Source organism: Trachurus japonicus, chromosome 19 (assembly GCF_045865225.1).
Source record: "Trachurus japonicus isolate A0001 chromosome 19, Traja_1.0".
NCBI lineage: Eukaryota > Metazoa > Chordata > Actinopteri > Carangiformes > Carangidae > Trachurus > Trachurus japonicus.
In genome coordinates, this window is record NC_140925.1 from 8,344,731 (window position 1) to 8,364,769 (window position 20,039).

General features: G+C 42.1%; 2 protein-coding genes across 2 annotated transcripts; both read left to right on the forward strand.

The window, feature by feature from the left end:
• Positions 1 to 300: 300 nt before the first annotated feature.
• On the forward strand, positions 301 to 3,275 carry slc18a3b (solute carrier family 18 member 3b). Its single transcript, XM_085761573.1, has one exon. The coding sequence runs from the start codon at positions 888 to 890 to the stop codon at positions 2,454 to 2,456; it is 1,569 nt and encodes a 522-aa protein (XP_085617699.1). The 5' UTR covers positions 301 to 887; the 3' UTR covers positions 2,457 to 3,275.
• A 709-nt stretch (positions 3,276 to 3,984) lies between these two features.
• Positions 3,985 to 13,739, forward strand: chatb (choline O-acetyltransferase b). The gene is made up of 15 exons (XM_085761552.1): positions 3,985 to 4,119; positions 4,676 to 4,792; positions 5,611 to 5,802; positions 6,391 to 6,509; positions 7,746 to 7,799; positions 7,903 to 8,074; positions 9,645 to 9,822; positions 9,940 to 10,109; positions 10,186 to 10,286; positions 10,374 to 10,502; positions 10,624 to 10,746; positions 10,839 to 10,980; positions 11,233 to 11,295; positions 11,832 to 11,969; positions 13,008 to 13,739. Exons 2-15 carry the CDS (start codon positions 4,748 to 4,750, stop codon positions 13,272 to 13,274), a joined length of 1,893 nt encoding a protein of 630 aa, XP_085617678.1. The 5' UTR covers positions 3,985 to 4,119; positions 4,676 to 4,747; the 3' UTR covers positions 13,275 to 13,739.
• Positions 13,740 to 20,039: the final 6,300 nt, after the last annotated feature.

Sequence of the window (20,039 nt, forward strand, 5' to 3'; positions counted from 1 at the left end):
TTGGATTTGTATTTTATCTTGAGATGAACATCAGCCTAAGAAAATATTTATCACTGCAGATAGATGCTCGATCTCGACTCTGCGGGTGTGTACTATACACGCCTATAAATGAATCAATTATATTTTTCCGCAACAGCAAAGTCAAGAGTGCCACTCTTTAGGAATAAAAAAGCCATTTTCTCTTCCCTGCTCTTGTGGAGGGGTCGTGATGTGGTGCTCATTGGGCTCTTATTGGTTGAAGTGATTGCTGCCATGGTTGGAAATTAACATAAAGGAGGCAAGTGACGAAGGGATCCACTTGGGGGCAAGCTGGCGATGCGTCATAGCTCTTGGTGAAAAGGGGAGACAAAAAAAGGGACGAAAATAGCACCGAACCTGCGGGTTAATGTGCACCAATGGCCACGAAGTCACTCGTGGTCTCAGAGCTGAGCGCAAAAGTGCCACAGGTGATAGGAGGCACGAGCACAGGAGATGAGAGACTTGGCGCGTCTTAGGTGTTGCAAATAAGTAACCAAGGAAATTTGCTGCCAAACAAAACTTTGCCATGTAAGATTAGCAGGCGAAAAATTTCTGCGCGGGGCAGAAAATCTGCGATTTCAACACGTCACTTCTCGGAAGATCATGAAACAGCATCGGATGTGGCTGAGGCGAGGGCAAGTTGGGGCAGCTGAAGAAAGCCATCTTCACCGATGAAGCAGCCAAGTTCCTCTGCGCCTCTCCCTTTACGCACAGGCGAGATGAGGACGGAGAGCATCACATCAATGTAAAGGAAAACCCCAATGAGTCATCCGAGGTGCTGAAAGATCGGCAGCAGACGGGAGAAAGCACAACTACAATTTTGAACCGAAAAGCATCAACAGCAACAAAACAAAACAAAAAAGCACACCATGGATGGAGAAGGGGGATCCTCCGGGCTGGCTAAATCAGCCGCCGTAAAACTGTCCGAGATGGGAGAAAGAACCAAGCAGTTAGGCACCGCGATGTGGGATCCTCACCAGCAAAGACGGATCATATTAGTGATCGTTTGCGTGGCTCTCCTGCTGGACAATATGCTCTACATGGTAATCGTGCCAATTATTCCAGACTATCTCGCTGATCTGGAGAGTGAGCAGGCAGAGCACGTCCACTTAGTGATGCACCCCAACACTTCAGCCAACAGCACAAGCCAAGACAAAATCAACAGGGACAATTTAGATGTCCAGATAGGAGTACTTTTTGCCTCTAAAGCCATCCTGCAGCTGTTAGTTAACCCGCTGTCGGGAACTTTCATAGACCGGGTTGGATATGACATTCCACTTTTAATTGGACTGACTGTTATGTTTCTCTCCACCTGCATATTCGCTGTTGGGGAGAACTATGCGACGCTCTTTGTGGCCAGAAGTTTGCAGGGTCTCGGGTCTGCTTTCGCCGACACCTCTGGGATCGCGATGATAGCCGACAAGTACACGGAGGAGGGAGAGAGAAGCAGGGCGCTCGGTATCGCCCTGGCGTTTATCTCTTTCGGGAGTCTGGTGGCGCCTCCCTTCGGGGGGGTCCTGTACGAGTTCGCGGGTAAGAAAGTGCCCTTCATCGTGCTCGCCTGCATTTGCCTGGCGGACGGCTTCCTGGTGCTGATCGTCATCAAGCCGTTCTCCAACAGGACTAGAGAGAACATGCCAGTCGGTACCCCCATATACAAACTCATGATCGACCCGTACATAGCTGTGGTGGCCGGGGCGCTCACAGTGTGCAACATCCCCCTGGCCTTTCTAGAGCCCACCATAGCCAACTGGATGGAGACCACCATGCACTCCTCTCAGTGGGAGATGGGACTCACCTGGCTCCCAGCCTTCTTCCCTCACGTCCTCGGTGTGTACATTACAGTTAAACTGGCAGCACAGCATCCAAATCTGCAGTGGTTCTACGGAGCTGTAGGTATGGTTATCATAGGCGCGAGCTCCTGCACAGTCCCTGCATGCAAAACTTTTGGACAGCTCATTGCCCCGTTGTGCGGCATTTGTTTTGGCATTGCACTTGTAGACACTGCGCTGCTGCCGACACTTGCGTTTTTAGTAGACGTGCGTCACGTCTCTGTGTACGGTAGTATTTACGCTATAGCAGATATTTCCTATTCTGTTGCATACGCCATGGGTCCTATAGTAGCCGGGCAGATAGTGCACACTCGCGGGTTTGTACAGCTTAATCTGGGTATGGGTCTCGTCAATGTGCTTTACGCACCAGCCCTGCTGCTGCTGCGCAACGTGTGCCAAATGAAACCGTCCTACTCAGAGAGAGATAACCTGTTAGACGAGGGTCCGCAGGGGCTGTACGATACTATCAAGATGGAGGAGAGGAGAGCGAAAAAGAAGGGCTACAGTTCGGCAGGGAACTGCCTGCCGGTAGATGAAAATGGGTTTGACCCATTCGGAGCACAGCGGTCACTGTCAGAAGAGTCGTCCGGTCCAGAGTTCACTTAGACCGGCCGCACTCTGACCGCCACCCCCCCGCACACACCCACCCACCCGCCCCTGAAACATTCCTCTTGAAAAGATTTGAGGCAGGCACACTATAATCTAGTGATTTCAACTTTTATGTAAGTACCGATGTGCAATATAAACACCCAATCACCAAAATCATGATTGTGTGACCCCTTTTTCCAAAGTTTTATTTTACTTCTTCTTCTTCTTCTTGACTGTGATTTTTGTCTATGTAGCGTTTGTCATGGACGTATAACTGGAGTTTTGTGAGAGATCTATCAGCTACTGTTGAATTTGTGTGTATCACTGAGTATTGTAAAAAGATATAAATAGATAAATGTGCGTACAAGATTATATGGGACCAACTATAAGCAGCACATTTCCCCCCCTTACACGAAAATAGCCTATATTTTTAGTCTCTGAGGAAACTTTTTTTACTTGCACATCAAAGGCCTCATTTTCTTGTTTTTGTTGGTAAAGAAAATCGTGACATTTGATTTGATTTTGTAATCAGTGTGTCTGTTTGCTATTTCTTTTTGTTTTTCAAATGTTTTTTTCTTTCGTTGTCGTTTGAAATTAAATGTATCATAATAAATGGATTTTGTACATATGTGGATATACTGTATGCACAATGTAAATTGTTCAAAAATACGTGGACCTCTACAAAGTATGTGTATGTGTGTGTGTGTTTGCGTGCGCGCGCGTGTACGTATGAAATATTTTGTGAAGACGTAGCCAATGAAGTCAGTCTCCTTAAGATGAACAAATATGTATTCATTTATCAATTGTCGTTTTAATAAATCTCTGTTTGAATCTGTGCGACTGTGACTGTGATTTTATTCTTATTTAACGCTTCACGTGAATTAAAAGAACATATATATACGTTTTTTCGTTAGAAATATAAAGAATTTAATTATTAAAGTAATTCACATTATTAAAGGTAGAAAACAATCAGTCTGGGTAGGATTTTGTTTTGTATAAAAGGTGCACAAAACATGACACTTTCTGTAACGAATGAAAAATAAATCTCCAGTTTAATTGATACATTTGGCTTGCACAAAGTTGCCATAAAATGCGATGAAATGAGATAAAAAGCGCTCTTTGTAGCACCTTGAATGAACCATGAATGAGCCAAAGTGCGCAACAGTTTAAGAGTGAGCGCATCCTGTATGTAAATCTTAGAGATATATCACCACACCGTCACTGTCATGTCCACGAAGCCAACACAGGATGTGACTGACAAACTCTCACTCTTTTCTTTTATGTATTTAAATTATTATCTGACATGGAGGAAGAGTCGGGGAGGGTGTGTGTGTGTGTGTGTGTGTGTGTCTGTGTGTGTGTGTCTGTGTGTGTGTGTGTGGGGTGAGGGTGGGGGTGCAAGCTGTCAGATAATATGTTCCTCGAATAGATGTGGATGGGAGGAGTTTCGTGCCTCAAGGGGGTAGGTAGACGCGAACACCTTCAGCATCTTTTCCACGGTGCGCTTTTAATGTGGAATCACAGCCTTATGTTGAAGCGTGGGGACCGGGGAGCAGCCCAGCACCGGAACACCGGAAAGGAACTGTTACTCTAATATGGGATTTCACGGCGAGGACGTGGGAGGCGATGTGAACTCAGACACACTTCTCTGACCACCTGGGCAGCACACCGAACAAGTAAGGTAACTTTTCTCTCTCTCTTTCAAATAACAAGGGGCTATTGTGTGGTTATTAAATATATACTGTATATATTTGCAAGATGAAGATTATCAACTTTTCTTAAAAGTCAACTTTGCTCTGAGAACGAATTCTGAAAAGTTTTCTAGTTGTGAAGCATTTTATTTCCAACTTCCATTCATACAATTACAATTTCTCATAGATTTTTAGTATAAAGAAATACTATATCTTATAATTAAATTGCTTTTAAAAAAGTTAAATTGCATTAGAAATTAGTTTTTACTGGCTACACTGTTGCTTGCTTTAGCTTTTAATGCTGAATACACAGATGAATTGAGTTGTTAAGATGCACATGTCTTTACAGCGGTGAGCGATCAGGCGCAGCTGGAATTTAAGGACAAATTGCAAATTGCATTATAGGCTGAATCACGATAACGGATGGAAGCCTGCTGGGTCATTTTCAGACATTACTGTGTGCCTCTGTCTATTTCTCTGTAGGCCTGATTTCATTTATACTTCTCTGTTCTCTCTCCATCCAATGTCTTGTCGTGCTTCGTGCAGGGAAGGCTCAACTCAAACCACCTCTAGAGGGTTTCCGCATTATTTCTCCCTTGAGTGAACTGGAATGCAAAGATGCCAGTGTTGGAGAGAGAGACGGCCAGAGACCCAGACAGCCAAGTATGAAAACATGTCACTGTTTTCTATTGTCAAACTGTTGCTCCTTACATCAGCACTCAGCCCATGCACATCCTCCACATTAGCTGGAGAAAGTTTCTCAGACTGAGCGCTGTCCGCGGTGCTGAAGTTGGCAAACCGGCGGTGCGGCATTTCAGCACCACGGACAGCGCCAGATTCGCTTACGCTAATTGGCCGCTAGGGGCGAGAACTGCAGCAGAGTTTCCACCCCTCATGCTGCAAAACCTTGTTCCAAACACTGATGTAGAACATTATTTATTTATTTATTTATTTATTTGTGCTGTGTGATTAAATCAACACTGAACCAGTGATGGATTTCATCAGAATGGAGTTTTCATTTGGTTTATTGTGGCGCTGCACTGAATTTGATTTCTTTTTTTGTTTTTCTGGGGCAGTATTTTGTGTGTCTTTTGCAGAAGCTCCCAACACAGTCCCCATTTCCAGGAGCCCATGGCTACCATTTCATTTACAATTCAAATGCACTGGTCAATATTAACATCTTGGGCTAACAACAGTATCTGCTATGCAAATGATCAAACATCAGACAGAAAATCTAATCAATTTGCATGTTACATCCTTAAATAACAAGAGTGTTTTAAGTCCCGTGAGTGAGGCAGTGGAATTTATTCTTAAACAGGCCCCGAAGCACTTAGGATGAATTATTAACTCTGGTCCCAATAATAATGAAAGCATAAAGAAAACATGTGAGGGAATTATCTCTTTAACAAAAGGCAATAACTAGCAGCAGCCGCTGCCCTGTCATTCATCTTTATACAATTCTGTTTCTTTTATGGCACCAGGTGCTGCCAAAGGTCCCCGTGCCTCCACTGAAACAAACTCTTGACACGTACTTGAAGTGTGTCCAGCATCTGGTGAAGGAGGAGCAGTTTAAGAAAACAAAGGCCATCGTGGAGAAGTTTGGGGCCCCTGGAGGTGTCGGAGAGGTTCTCCAGAAGAAGCTTTTAGAGAGGAGGGACAAGACCACAAACTGGGTAAACTCTCAGATCTACAATATAAAAAACACTGCTCTACTTTTATTAAGATAAGCTGTACATGTTTCTCCTTCTTACCTGGTTTTGGTTTGGTTTTTGGTTTAGAAAACTTAAAGGATCACACAAAGGACTTTTACATTATAATCAGCATCAGCAGAGATTGTGTTTTTCTGTAATATCAGTATCAAAGTCTGTCTTTCTTCCATTTAGTCTGATCATAAAAATAAAGGCTCTCAGATTTTCTCTTCAATATGACAAAATTTGAGCCTATTCTTAAGAGAGCTGAAAAAAGTGAAACACCTGATGATAAAGATTTATCGGAGCCTCTGCTCATCTACTGTTGCTTCAATCTCTCCTCCTGTGTCTGGGTGATCGCTCAGCCCACAACTCATCCAGCTCAGTGAAATCTATCACACTCCCACTCTCACTCTGACGCTCTCTCCCACTCTCCTTTTCATCTGGCAGTGATACACTGTAATAGTTTTTTACTCCATTGCCTGCAGGTCTCAACTCTGAAAGTAATAACTCGAGTCCAAAACGTTTAGCAAGGCAACATTTCTCATAGAGCGTCCCTGTGTTTTTATTTAGGTCTATGACTACTGGCTGGAGGACATGTACTTGAACAACAGGTTGGCCCTACCGGTCAACTCCAGCCCTGTCATGGTGTTTCCTAAGCAGACGTTCAGAGATCAGAGAGATGCACTCAGGTACGTGCTGGACGTCTTCTGCATTTGGTTGAACATGGTGAGTTTGGAAACTTCATCCACCTTTCTCCATTAGCTCTAATGGAGAATAATAAGTTAATAGTTAATAATAATAGAAAAGATATATGCCAGTGATTAAATTAAAGTCAGGTATTGGGTCATGTGACCTGATAATTATTTTTCTCTATTTCTATTTTTTCTCACTTTCTTGATTGATCGATTGATTTGTCTTTTTAAAAAATGGCAAAAAACAAACCAAAAAACCCATTTCCCAGATCCTATCCAGATGTATTTAATGTGAAACTTCCAAAAATCTTTGTTTAGTATTAGCTAATTTCAAGCTATTTTGAGAAATGTTGTTAAAACTCAGATTTAAATGCAACATGTTGCACCAAAAAAGTAATTTACATCAGATTATTTTTTTTTAGAAGTGTGGAAGCTGGTTGTTTAACTAAGTGTATGTCTTCTGTAAGACACTGGACACCAGAAAGTAAAGGTTAACAAGAGTGAATTCTGTAGACTGTCACTAACAGTAGAAAATGTATGTGTTGCTCAGCTGTGCAGCCGCTGACAGGCTTTATGTTCCTCCAAGCAGACACAGACTTGGATTAAGATTTGAATCACAGACATGGAGAGAATCACTGGCATCATCTCTTGACCAAATCTCTTCCCATTATTAAATGAGCCGTGGTCAACAAGACATTACACCAGTCCGCCCAGCCCTATAACTCAACATTAGCTTTTGTCAGCTCATGCTGCACAAACTGAATATTTCCAGAACACCCCAAGCAGCTGGTAATCTACTGACACGGCCACTTATTAGATCGGGAGTGACAGGGCCAAGCTCTCCGCAGAGACTGCTAGTCAGGCCTCGTTTCGGGGTGTGGTGCACTGCGGCCGCCTCCTTTCTATTGATCTAGCTTTGAACATAATAACAACAAGACAAATGACATACAACATGAGACCTGACAGGGCTCTGTGTTTTCCCTATTTGCCCACACCGCCCACTCACACATACAGACAGCCTCTCTCTCACAAACACAGATAAACACACACACACATACAGCTCGCTCACTGTATCCTACTAATTTACCATAATGTGATTACTGAGTCCTTTGAGAGAAGAGAGTACATCTAATTAAAACCACCGGTCAGTCCACTCTACTGTATATGTTCAGTGTTTTACTGCAAACTCTGTGCACTGTTTTCTTTTAATTTCATCCTTTTCATCCCTTTCAGATTTGCAGCTCAAATCGTGCGAGGAGCGTTGGATTATAAGCGACTTATTGAAGAGTAAGTCCTACGTATAAAACATGTAATGATGAGTCGTGAGTCCTCAGAATCAATCTTAATCGGAGTCTGTGTGAGTCCTGATGTGTGTATTAACGTCTCTCAGGCGAGCACTACCGGTGGATTTTACTCGGGGCCAGTTAGCTGGAACTCCTCAGTGTATGGAGCAGTACAACCGCCTCTTCACCTCCTACCGCTACCCAGGGACACAGACAGACACGCTGAAGGTCCAGATGAACGCAACACCGGGACACATCATTGTAGCATGCAAGAACCAGGTCAGACCACCGGCCTTTCACAACACGCACTCATAACTGAAGACAGTCCATTTCAGAGAAAACATCAAAATATATGAATCTACTGTTCAGTTTATCAATAGATACTGAAAGAAGATTTGTTTTCCAAAGCAGTTAGTGCTCCTGCGTTTCTTATCACTACAGATATGATGGAGATATTTCACTTCCTGCAGCAATACTGGCCTCTTATGCAAATAAACCATTTCTTAATCAGCCTGCAAAGTACAGGACTATACTGACATATTATTATTGTTTCTGTCAGCCATGCCATATTTGAGTTTTTTTATTCAAGATATCATATAGGAACACGATCATTTGTATAGAACTGAAAAAAGGTTCAATGTACCTGCCTGTTCAATTTCAGTGGTTCTGGATGCAAGGTTTGTTTTCCCCATAACAGGCAGCTGGAAAAATTCAATAAAACACTTAATGCCTCAATTGTATGATTGTATAAATATGCAATGAATCACAAATAAACTGATGTAATATAGTCTGCAACAAACAAAACAATGTATGATGTAAAATACTGGACTAAATATGTGTCAGTTACCTGACATACCAGCTGTTACTGCTACACCTACTCTACTCTGCTCCATAATATGGTCTAATAAGTATTAACTGTTTTAATTTGCACATCAACCTCTACTGGTGAAGTTTAACCTAGTTATCACAGTGCACAGGCCAGACTTATAATACAACCTCTTTCACGAGTGTTAGAGGGACTAATCTTATCTATAATTTACATTTTTAAAGGGACAGGAGAACCAGGCTCATGGCTGCATGTTATAGGTTCACTCTGAAAACACAGCACCTTTATGAATTGCTCAAGGTAACACTGTCCAAAGGTGTTCAAGCGTCTATTTGAATATTTAAACCAGTCAGAATGATTTCCGTATAAATTTTGTACACATATCAAAAGAACACAACCATCGATAATGACACTGATCTCCAGCACCCGATGTGGTTGACAGGAAGTTTTATCGCAGATACTGTGGAATAGGTTGTGTTTTGTATACAATCTTTCTTTCTAGGGAACTGCCAAGCCTCACTAGAGCAGTGCAGACAGTCCTCTCTTACAAGACTACCCCAACTGTGCTGTGCATTTTAACAACACAGTTCAGTCTATCCATTCAGAAGAGATGGATCTTACAGTATGTGGATCATAAAATAAAATAAAAAGTGTTTCTCTCACGAAAAACTTGAAATGTCCACAGAACAAGGCACAGTGGGCGTTCTCACCTGGAAATGGCTCTGGGAACTATCAATCTGCAGCACTCAAGGGCCGGTCCCTATGGAGATACAGGCCGTTAACTTAATTACTGCTGATTGAATCACCCACTTGTCTGGGAGCTTCCTTGAATAGCATCTTAACTGAGAATAGCCATCTTTTCAGTAGCACCTGACCATTTGTAATTCCTGTCAGTGTTACTCGTATCTCAGACCAGACTAACAACATATGGAAGCAGGAATGATAATGTGTCTTTGAGGTGTTACGGTGCATGATGGGATAGTTGAGAAGCACGTGATTTCTGTAATTTATTTTTCTCACTAGTTTTTCGTGTTGGATGTCGTCGCAAACAGCAAGCAGCTCAACGAGACGGAGATCTTATCCCAACTGGAGAAGATTGTGAAAATGTCAGAAAACGCCGAAGAAAGACTCCCTCCTGTTGGGATCCTGACATCAGATGGGAGAACAGAGTGGGCTCAAGCCAGAGAAGCACTAATTAAAGGTCTCAGATCAAACATGTCTCATCTTTGCTATGCTTATGATCACTTTTTTCCCTCCTCTTAATCAATTATAAACCATTTATCCTGAGCTGTTTATCCATTTATCATCCTCTATCAAGATCAAACCAACAGGGAGTCTCTGGCCCTGATCGAGAGCTGTCTGTGTGTGGTGTGTCTGGATGAACCCAGCGGTCTGATGCCCAGTGACACCAACAGGGCCCTGTTGATGCTGCACGGTGGCGGCCGTGAGAAGAACGGGGCAAACCGCTGGTATGACAAGTCAATGCAGGTAGGACCACCTTAAAGTTATGTCAATCCTCCACAGATAAAGAGTTTGTTCCATTTACTAATCCAGATCCTTGCAGTTTGTTGTAGGAATGGACGGGATATGTGGAGTCGTGTGTGATCATTCGCCATTCGAGGGAATAGTTCTGGTGCAGTGCTCTGAATACCTAATGAAATACATGTAAGTCAGCTCATTGGAGCAAGATGTAATCACAGTTTTACCTCAGTCAGTGCTGCTGAGGATGACACGTGTTGTTGGTTTAAACAGCATAGCAAGTCCCTCCAAGATGGCGAGGGTATCCAACATCAGAGAGCTCCCCCCTCCAAGGAAGCTGCTCTGGAAATGCAATGCAAACATGCAAGGACTCCTTGCGGCATCTGGAGACAGGCTTCAGAGGCAAGGCCAACACAAACAAATGCAGAGTGCAAAACAAACAAATGAAAACACAGAACCACATCCACAAATCATTCTAGAGACTTGAGATCTTACTGTATCACTTCTGTGCTTTCTCCTTTAGGCTGGTGAATAATCTTGACATGGATGTTTTCAAGTTCCAAACTTATGGAAAAGAATTCATCAAAAAGCAGAACATGAGTCCAGATGCGTTCATACAAGTCGCCTTACAGCTTGCATTTTACAAGTAAAGAACTTTCATTATATCTATATTTCAGTTTTATAAAAAGATATTTTTTTATTTCAATAACCCTTTTCCATATGAATATTCCCATGCAGATGCAATAAAAGGCTCGTGTCCACTTACGAGAGTGCGTCCATCCGCCGTTTCCAACAAGGTCGGGTAGATAACATTCGCTCTGCCACTCCTGAGGCCCTCGCCTTTGTGATGTCCATGGCAGATGAGAGGGCCACTTTCACAGTGAGTCATTTTTCTCATTCCGACCCCAATTAACTGAGCAACTCCCATATCACTGTTCATCAAGTCTGGTTAAATGAACCAGGTGTGACAGGCCACCTCAGCACACCAAACCCAGTCCCCACATTCAAACAGATGATCTCCCTGCTGATTTAATGGGTCTCTGAAAAATGAGTTTCCTGCTCCCTTTTTGTACTTCTTTATGAAAAAGGACCTGTCTTTATATTTTTCTACAAGTATTTACTTTTCTTACAGGACTCAGAAAAAATGAAACGATTGAGGGATGCAATTAATGCCCAGACAAGTTACACAGTTGCAGTAAGTATAATAATATTGTTTTCAGTTCATTATTGTTAAAACCAAGATTTAAATGTGTAAAATAAACATGTTGCATCATACAAACTTATTCTTCGCTCTTTCACTGAATTGAATTGAATTGCTGAGTCGGTCCTATAAATATGAAACTACATCAATGATTGTATCATCAAGTTAATTTTGCTTATTTTAGCTACTGTAACATAATATGTCTTTAATCCTTGCAAAAACTCACATGTAAAAACGCCAAGTTGTGGTTTTAAAGATGTGAATGTACTGGACTAATTCTCCATTGACTTACTCAATGTTTATACAAGTATAAGATAAAGGATATTGCAGGATATTACTTAGTCAGTGTAAAAGGACAGATGCAGGTTTGCAATTTCCCTGCTGTCAGGCTCTATGTGAAGCCAAGTTAACCATTGTGACCATTATGGTGGAAAAGGCACTTGGGGTGATAGAGCCCATCCCTGCTCATATCAGGGCTCTAATTGAAAAAATATTTCATTAGGACTGAGCACGAAAACAATGTCTTTCAGGCTATTACAGGAATGGCAATAGACAATCATTTGCTTGGGCTTCTGAAGATCTCAAAGGACCTCAACATGGAGAAGCCGGAAATCTTCCGTGATGAGACGTATCTGGCCAGTAACCAGTTCATCCTGTCTACCAGCCAGGTAACATATAATCACCTTATATCCTATGACATTTTCTTGCAATGAATTATTACACACATTTCCCCAGAGGCTTGAACACATACAGAGGAGATGCTGTTGAGAAAAAAAAAACTTGGGATGATAATATTTCTCTGTTTTACATATCATTAATTCTAACTTCCTCCTTGTGTAGACAGAGGTACAGTGAAGATAAAACACTGTCAGTCACCACAACAGAAACAGATACATAATGGGGATATCAACTAAGATGCATGCTTTAGTTTGATTAACCAGTGAAAAGAGATGTCTGCTTCTTCGCTTGGCTATAAATTATGAATAGTTGGAGCTCAGAAACTACAACCTATGTCCAATATCTGTTGGTAAAAACCTAACAACTTCACAACATCACTGCATTTAAGACTGAACTGTATGGGCAGTAGGTGTACAAGACAGAGGGAAGTCCTAAAGAGACCCTAAACTCCTCTCTGAAGACATTAGAACATGGGCTAAAAAAAAAAGGAGAAATTTTACCAATGACAAATGAGGATCCTCACTGAGCATTACAGCAGTCACAGGAAAAACAACCGACCAGCTGTAACATCCCTCAGACCAGGAGAAAGATTTCCACCTTTTTAACAAATGCAGGGTTACAGCAGTTATAGATGGCTGTGCCAGGATGTAAACTGTAACCTAACAGAGCAATAAAACTCACTAATCTAGAGCTTGGTTAATTAATCACGCAGAACAGAAAATGCATCACCAACTATTCAAATATATAGTTTGACAAGTTAAAATAATCTTTTACTTGTCAAATGTGACAATTAGCTGTTTTTCCTGTTTTATATATGAGATATATTTGTGGTTTGGACTGCTCATTAGACCATGTAAGCTGTCTGAAGAGGTCACCTTGCGCTCTGGAAACTTGTAATGAACATTTCCTGGCAGCTTATAGACTAAATGATCATTAGTAAGAGCCCTTATTGGATCAGTTTTTCTCAGTCACTCTTTCTATTGTTTGTGTATTGATTATGTCCCAATCCTGTGTCCTCCTGTTTCCAGGTTCCAACCACAGTGGAGATGTTTTGCTGCTACGGCCCGGTGGTTCCCAACGGCTATGGTGCCTGTTACAACCCACAGTCGGACCACATCCTCTTCTGTGTGTCTAGTTTCTGGGAGAACACCGAGACGAGTTCGGCCGTTTTCGTCAAAGCCCTGAACGAGGGCCTGCTTGAAATCAGGGATCTGTGCAATAAATGCAGCGCTGCGGCTACCAAACCGGCTGATAGCAGCCAGGGAGCCGGCCAGCCTCATAAATCAGGGAAGTAAGCCATACCGGGAAAGCACGCCCACTCAGCTGCTCCTCTCAGCACTCTTTAGACTTTAGCTTTAGGCTCAGTAGTCGAGATACCGTCATGTGTCTTTGTTGTCCGTGCAATAGTGTTCCCTTCACGACAAAGTGCAAAGCCTTAAAAGTTCATGTGTAAATAAATATAAAAATAAATGTGAAAAAAGTGGAAAACAAGTTCTCTTTAGGATCTGTGTAGACAGAGTGATTTCCGCTTGAACCAGTAGACCGAGATTAACTGGTCTGCTGCCTAGGAAACTGAAGCCATGTCTGCTTTGTAGCACTGATGTGAGGGGGAACTCCTCCATCAGAGAGTGAATACACTGGGTGATCCCCATATATATATATATATATATTATATATACACACTGTATATCTCACACACTTAAAGTAGTAGAATAATAGACAAAATTGTGAATTGTGTAAAAAAAAAACTAAAAACAAAAGATAGTATATTTAAGTGACTTTAACAATCATTACATCCTGTAAATGTGACTCTTCCAACCTGTTTCACATTGTGTCTGCTTTTATGTAGAACAACTCAATCAATGTTACCTAAAGGATTCATTTTAATGTGCTGAAGCTATTTTTACTCGATATGCGGTATGTAAATTGTTTTATTGTACTGACACCATGAGGTGGCCAAAGAGGTTGTGCATATGTGAAGTCTGTCTGAGGAGGCACTTTAAAATATTTATATAAAGACATGGATGAATAACTGTAAACATACTATAGAGGACTGGTTATAAAATAGTGAGTGTTGAAGGGAAATGTGTGATATGGTTCCAGTGGCACATTTGAAGTCATCTAGTTGTACTGTATCTATGTGTTCTACGTCATAGCAATAGTTTAAAGGTGTAATGACCAACGCTACTGTATTAGTGAGATACAGTCCAGTGGTGAATAGGCGAGGCAAACCACTGTGTTCCTGTGTATATAAGTGCTTTGTATTTGCACTTAGAGGTAGAGTGAGGGTAGTGATGTATTGTTGTACTGTAGGTACTTTGTGCAATAACTAAATAGCAAGTGCAGTGAGGGTACATGTGCAATTTTACCAAATCTGTTCTTTAGATGCATGGAGCCTATGTAAAAAAAGAAAAGAAATTAGGCCTAACTATGGTTGCTATTTTTGATATTCAGAAACATAACATGGGGGGTCATTCGAATGAATTATGGCAATCAACAACATGCATGCTCGGTCTCGGTCAGAAGTGTCCATGCAAAGTGTACTGTGACTTGGATTCATCTGCAAATGTATAATGTGGGTCTGAAAATGTGAGGATATTTGTTGTCCTGTGTCCAGATGACACTTACTGTTTGTTTATGTATCTGTGTATCATCAGCCAAACTAAGTGAATGTGAACAACGTTGATGGTTAACGTCAAGAAAAGACATACATGCATGTTTATTCTTATACTAACTGTATTTTTGTATGTCATGAAGAGCTTATTGAAGGGTAAACAAGCAACAAAAATGCCTTAAAAGAATTGGATGCAAATGTTTTCCATTGTTCCTGATAGATATTCTATAAATGTTAAATGTTCATTTGATCTACTTGGTGTTTGTTGTCCATGTAAAAGAATGTAATATTTGTCACGTGTTACTCGGTGGGTTTTCCCTTTGTCTTGTTCCGAAAAGTAACTTGTGAGTAAATCAGGATGTTATGTGTATTATACCACAGTCTAGTAATGTTGTGGATTGATAAATTAATGTTACACTCATCCATAATCCACCTCCTTCTTTTTGTGGATGGCAACTAATGTGTAAAATGTCACTGACATGGAGAATATTGTGTTTTACTGAGTCATTTAAAATTCAATGAATTTTCAGTGAAAATGTATTTTTTTTATGTTAAAACTGTATTTTGCTGCTTAGAGAAGAAATCACCAATTAAAAATGGAAGAAAACTGCCATGTAGCTAAATCTGATACTCAATTCCAGAAATAAAATGAACTTTAAACAATCACTTCTACTATGTAATGAATTGTCTTTAAAATATAAAATGCTTGGATAATGCTAAAAGGAAATCCATAAAGCAAGTTATCTAAGGCCAAATGATAGCACTGAGACTATTAGGCCTTAAATTTGTGCCATTAACATCACGTTTTCCACTTGAGACACCATGGAAACAATTCATTTTGAATTTAACATGTAGATGATGGACAATTTTCTTACAGATGTTGCTCACATGACTTAAATATTTCAACAGTCAGATTCTTCTCAATCCTAAAGGCATGATCATTTCGTAAAGCTCAAACTATGACCTGGGTGACTGAGCTGTTTTCTGATGCTGTGCAAGGTTTGTTTACACAAAAAAAAGCCAATTTACTCAAATAAATTTCAGTATCCAAACAGTGATTTATACATTATTGTAAAGTAAATCCCTATGCATGATGATCAGTCTAAATCACAGCTGTAATTGGAGAAACAGTTGGATTAGTTTGCCCGGAGTTGTCTCTTTGCAGCGACGACACAACGCTAACTCGCTCCCAACAGATGGCCTCCATTCATTGGCATCTGATAAGGTCTTTGGGGAGAGACCCAAATTTAATTCTCCATTGGTTAAACCACTGAACCAGGTCGACCAAGTGCCCAAAAAAACACGAAACATTTAGTCAAGCCTCCGTGAACTGTACTCTATTAAATATGAAACACAAACTGGGCTGAAGCTGCAGACTCATACAGTATGGATTCAACAAACAGTTCAGTGTGTCAGTGGTAACAGGTATACAGTATACTGTCCCGGCTGTGTGTTTCACTGCTGAGCTGAGAGGCTGGGTGAACTAAATGCAGAAGGATTCAATAATACAACAAACACAATACAAATACGAGGCCAAAAACTTTGCACAGTGCTTCATAATACTCAGCAGCTACTACTCTTCCTTTTGTCACAGTGATTGAGAGGTAATGATTGTGAGTTCTTTGCGACTGGAGGTATTTAACCGGCTTACACAGCGCTTTGTCAGATAATGTCACTTTGCATTGCATCAAAATGTGAGTCTACTTTATTTTGCCTGTATTGTTGTGCCAGAGCCCTCGGTGTTGGCTCAGGCTGTGACGTCAGAGACTCCAATCAAAATGAGCAAGAGGTGTTTTGTTTTCCATGCAGGGTTACTGTCATTACTGTCAGTCTTCACACAGCCAGCCAGATTTAGCCCATTTCACAGTATCGTAAAATAGTCGATGCTACCTAACTGACAGAGAATACAGGTGTACATTCTCCCGTTGAGGCTGTATCGAAGAGCACTGTGAGGGGAAACAGCTCACACAGCTGTGGAAGTCACCTCACAGGTCTAATACCGGCTGCCCACAGCCACGAGTGTATCGACAGAACATTAAGGCTGGGACGTCTAAGGCCGGCGCTGGAGGCGACCGGCGCTTTCACCGCGTGAGGAGCAGCTATAGTGACAAGCCTTGGCGTCGAGATCAATGGCGGAAGCCCACCTGGAGATGGATGATGGGAGAATATTACCACTAATAAGTGTCTGCCATGCTGCAGACGGAGACAGAGCCTCACCTGCTGGCTGCTATCGACTGGAGAGGGGAGCAAAGGGGAGCAGAGCTGTCCATCCATGTTCCCTCCCCCACCCCCACTGCTCAGGGGCCCGAGTCTCAGAGAAATGAAGGGCCGGGCTGCTACCTCAGCTCTGAATGGTAAAAGCCACACAATTTCATAAGTTAAACCTCATACTTTGAAACACTTCCCTCAATAGGAAAGTGAGTTAGAAAGAGATCTACTAAAGAAACTGAATATGATCTCAATGGGAACTGGCATTATTATCTGACTGAAATATCATGAAATACAGAGATTGCAAATATATTTTAACAGAGCCATAAGTGCATGAGGCATCATTTCATAAAAGGCTACAGCTTCCTGTTCTTATCAGCTGACCAGAGGATGTGCACTCATGACTAAACCCATGAGCATGTCAGCTCTCACAAATCATGCTCTGTAATCACTAATCGCCATGTCGCCGTAATGAGCCTCTGTAATTGAACACGTGCACATGAATCAAAAATAACAGCCACAAGATTACAATATAACTCCTATTCTACAGCTAATTAGTTACACTCAACCTGTCATCCAAATGTGCCCCCCCCCCCATGCTATTAATGTATTAGATAATTCAGAAGCCACAAGCAATGATGCAGCCATCTTTTAAAAAAGGAAAAAAAAGAAAAAAGAATCTGAGGTTGACATTTTTCCTCCCCCCAAAAAATCCAACTGTCTTCTGTTTCAGATATTGACATTTAAGAGGAAATTCAAACATCACCACTGCCATTGTTACAATCTTTCAATTAAGCCTGGCTCTATATTATAGCTGTCTGTTTTCATTCACAAAGGAATTCTGATAATGGCCATTCTGGCATTTATGAAGGAGCTGCTCCCAGGGCAGGAGCTCGCTACACTTACACACCGTCTTAGAGCCTAATTGGCCAAGAAGTGAAGCCCCATTAAATAATACGCCACAATATAGTATATGACAAGAGCTGAAACGGAGTACCTCCATGGAACCTGTCCCATTTAAGTTAGAATAAAGATAAAAAACACTGATTCTGCTCTGACAGGGCCCAGTGTATTTCAGCTTCTTATAGTGACTGAGTGGCTTCCATTTTATGAAACTGGGAATGAATCAGCATTATATGCAAAGAGGAATAGTTAAAATAAAGCACATACTGTTTGTGTTTTTTTCTTCTGAAGGACAGTTGTATGATAATATCAAGCACATCAATAAATGCAGATAGAAGATAATAAAAAAAAGGCTGCAGTCCTATTCTCACATTGTTGCATATCACTACAGTCGAACTTCAAGCTCTTCACTTCAGAGACTGTCAACAGTTTTCTTCAGCTGTTTTGATACGTTATAATGAGGCTCTCTGCCGGGTGACAACATGACACCTATTCATCTCATGGTGGACTGCTTCTAATTTCTTTTCCCATTTACTCCATGTTCAGCGGCGGCGACTTGTTTTCTCACGGTTCCTAAACAATAATCCATCGCCACGGGGGCTGCATATCAGCCATAACACAAAGCCACGCTACTGTAAACGTAGCACCCTAAAACAGTGCTGGCAACGTATGATTCATTTTGGGATTGGAAGATCAATAACCAATTTGAAGATGACCTGGTGGAGAGGATCCAGATTGCGGGGCCGTGCTTCGGTGTGCAGCGTAAATCTCAGGGTGGTGGATGCGCATCTAGGCCTGCCACAGCTCCTGCTCCGGGGGGGAATGATTTATGCCTCGGCCCCTGCGACATGTCCTGTAGCGGTTGGGGCTTCTCATCGAACGGCCGGGGGCTAATTTGAGTGGCCCCGGTGAGTGAATAGGGCGGATGGTAAGCGAAAGGGTCAGGGTGTTACAGTTATAGAAAGTGCAGAAAGTCATGATTGGTGTGGAGGACAAAAACACCTCAGCAGCCATTAATCATTAGCTTTATCATCATGATCATTATCATAAGCACAGTGTGGAGCTCACAGGGGTATAGACGACTTCTCTGAAGCACACAACATGCAAGGTCTGAACAGAAATAAGAAGAAAAAGAGATGGAAAGTGAGAATCCATGACCGGATTGCGAGTTAAGACTCTGGAAGGTAAATGGTTGTGCCAGGCCATCATCTTCAGACCAGAGTCAATCATCCACAAAAGCACCGCGAAGAGACAAATGCTTAAATGCCCCCCTCACATCGGAGTAACAACCATTCTTCCGCCTGCATGGCCTCCCAGTTCAGCATGAGAGCCAGTTGCATAAGTGCCAGATATGAATGGATCCAAGACGACAGGAGGGAGGAAAGTTAGATGGAGGGAACTCATTAGGAGACGCCGCACTCTTTCCTCACAAACCCCATCTCGGTAATGCAGAGGAATTCTTGAACTGGCCATGAGTTCTGAAGGATATCTCATAATGTGTGACAAGTGAAAAGCGCCACCAGGCAGGCTAATAGCTGCACTGTCACAAGGGCAAATAAAAAGGCATTGGCTTTGCATGCATGTAAAGGCTTTTGTGGCTCTGGTCATGTGAGACACACACACACACACACACATACACATACACTTTGGAAAAGGCAATTCCCCTCACTCCCCAACAGATCTGTCCCACTGCCAGGCCAGATGTGAGATGGAGGGAATTGTTGGTGTTGGTAAAAAAGGGGGTTGACTGAGGAAAAGAGGAGTAAAAAAAAAAAAGGTGAGTTTCACTAAGTGCTCAGGTCCCAGGTGGCCATTTGTCCCAGTAATATCGTCCCCGTGGAGCAGAGCCATGTGAGGTGGAGGGGAGATGAACAAGAGGCCCGCTGTGGTGGAGCAGCAGCAGCAGCAGCAGCAGCATCCGTGAGCACCACAGCTGCCAGTGGCTCCATCACTCTCAGGACTCCGGTAACTTAACCACACGCCATGGAGCGGCGCCCTCGCTTCCTGACTTCCGCCAATTACAGTGACCCATTATGAGGAACGAACGCGGCTTCACCAGATGGATGAACGGAGGTGTGTTCAACTGTTCATCCGCTTGTTTGGCGCGAAGTAAAGACAAAGCTTATGTTGATGCTAACGAGCTGGTCCAAAGGGACACGAGGAGACTTTAAAGTTTCCACAGTGGATCATTCTTAGTTTTTATGAGGCATTTATGAGGTTATTTTTTTTGCCAAAGTGCAGTTCTAGGATGAGAAAGTCTTTTGCCATAATTAGGTGTCAGGTGTAGGAAAATTAAAGCACCGTTTTACATCCAATCATCCATGGAAGCTTGAAA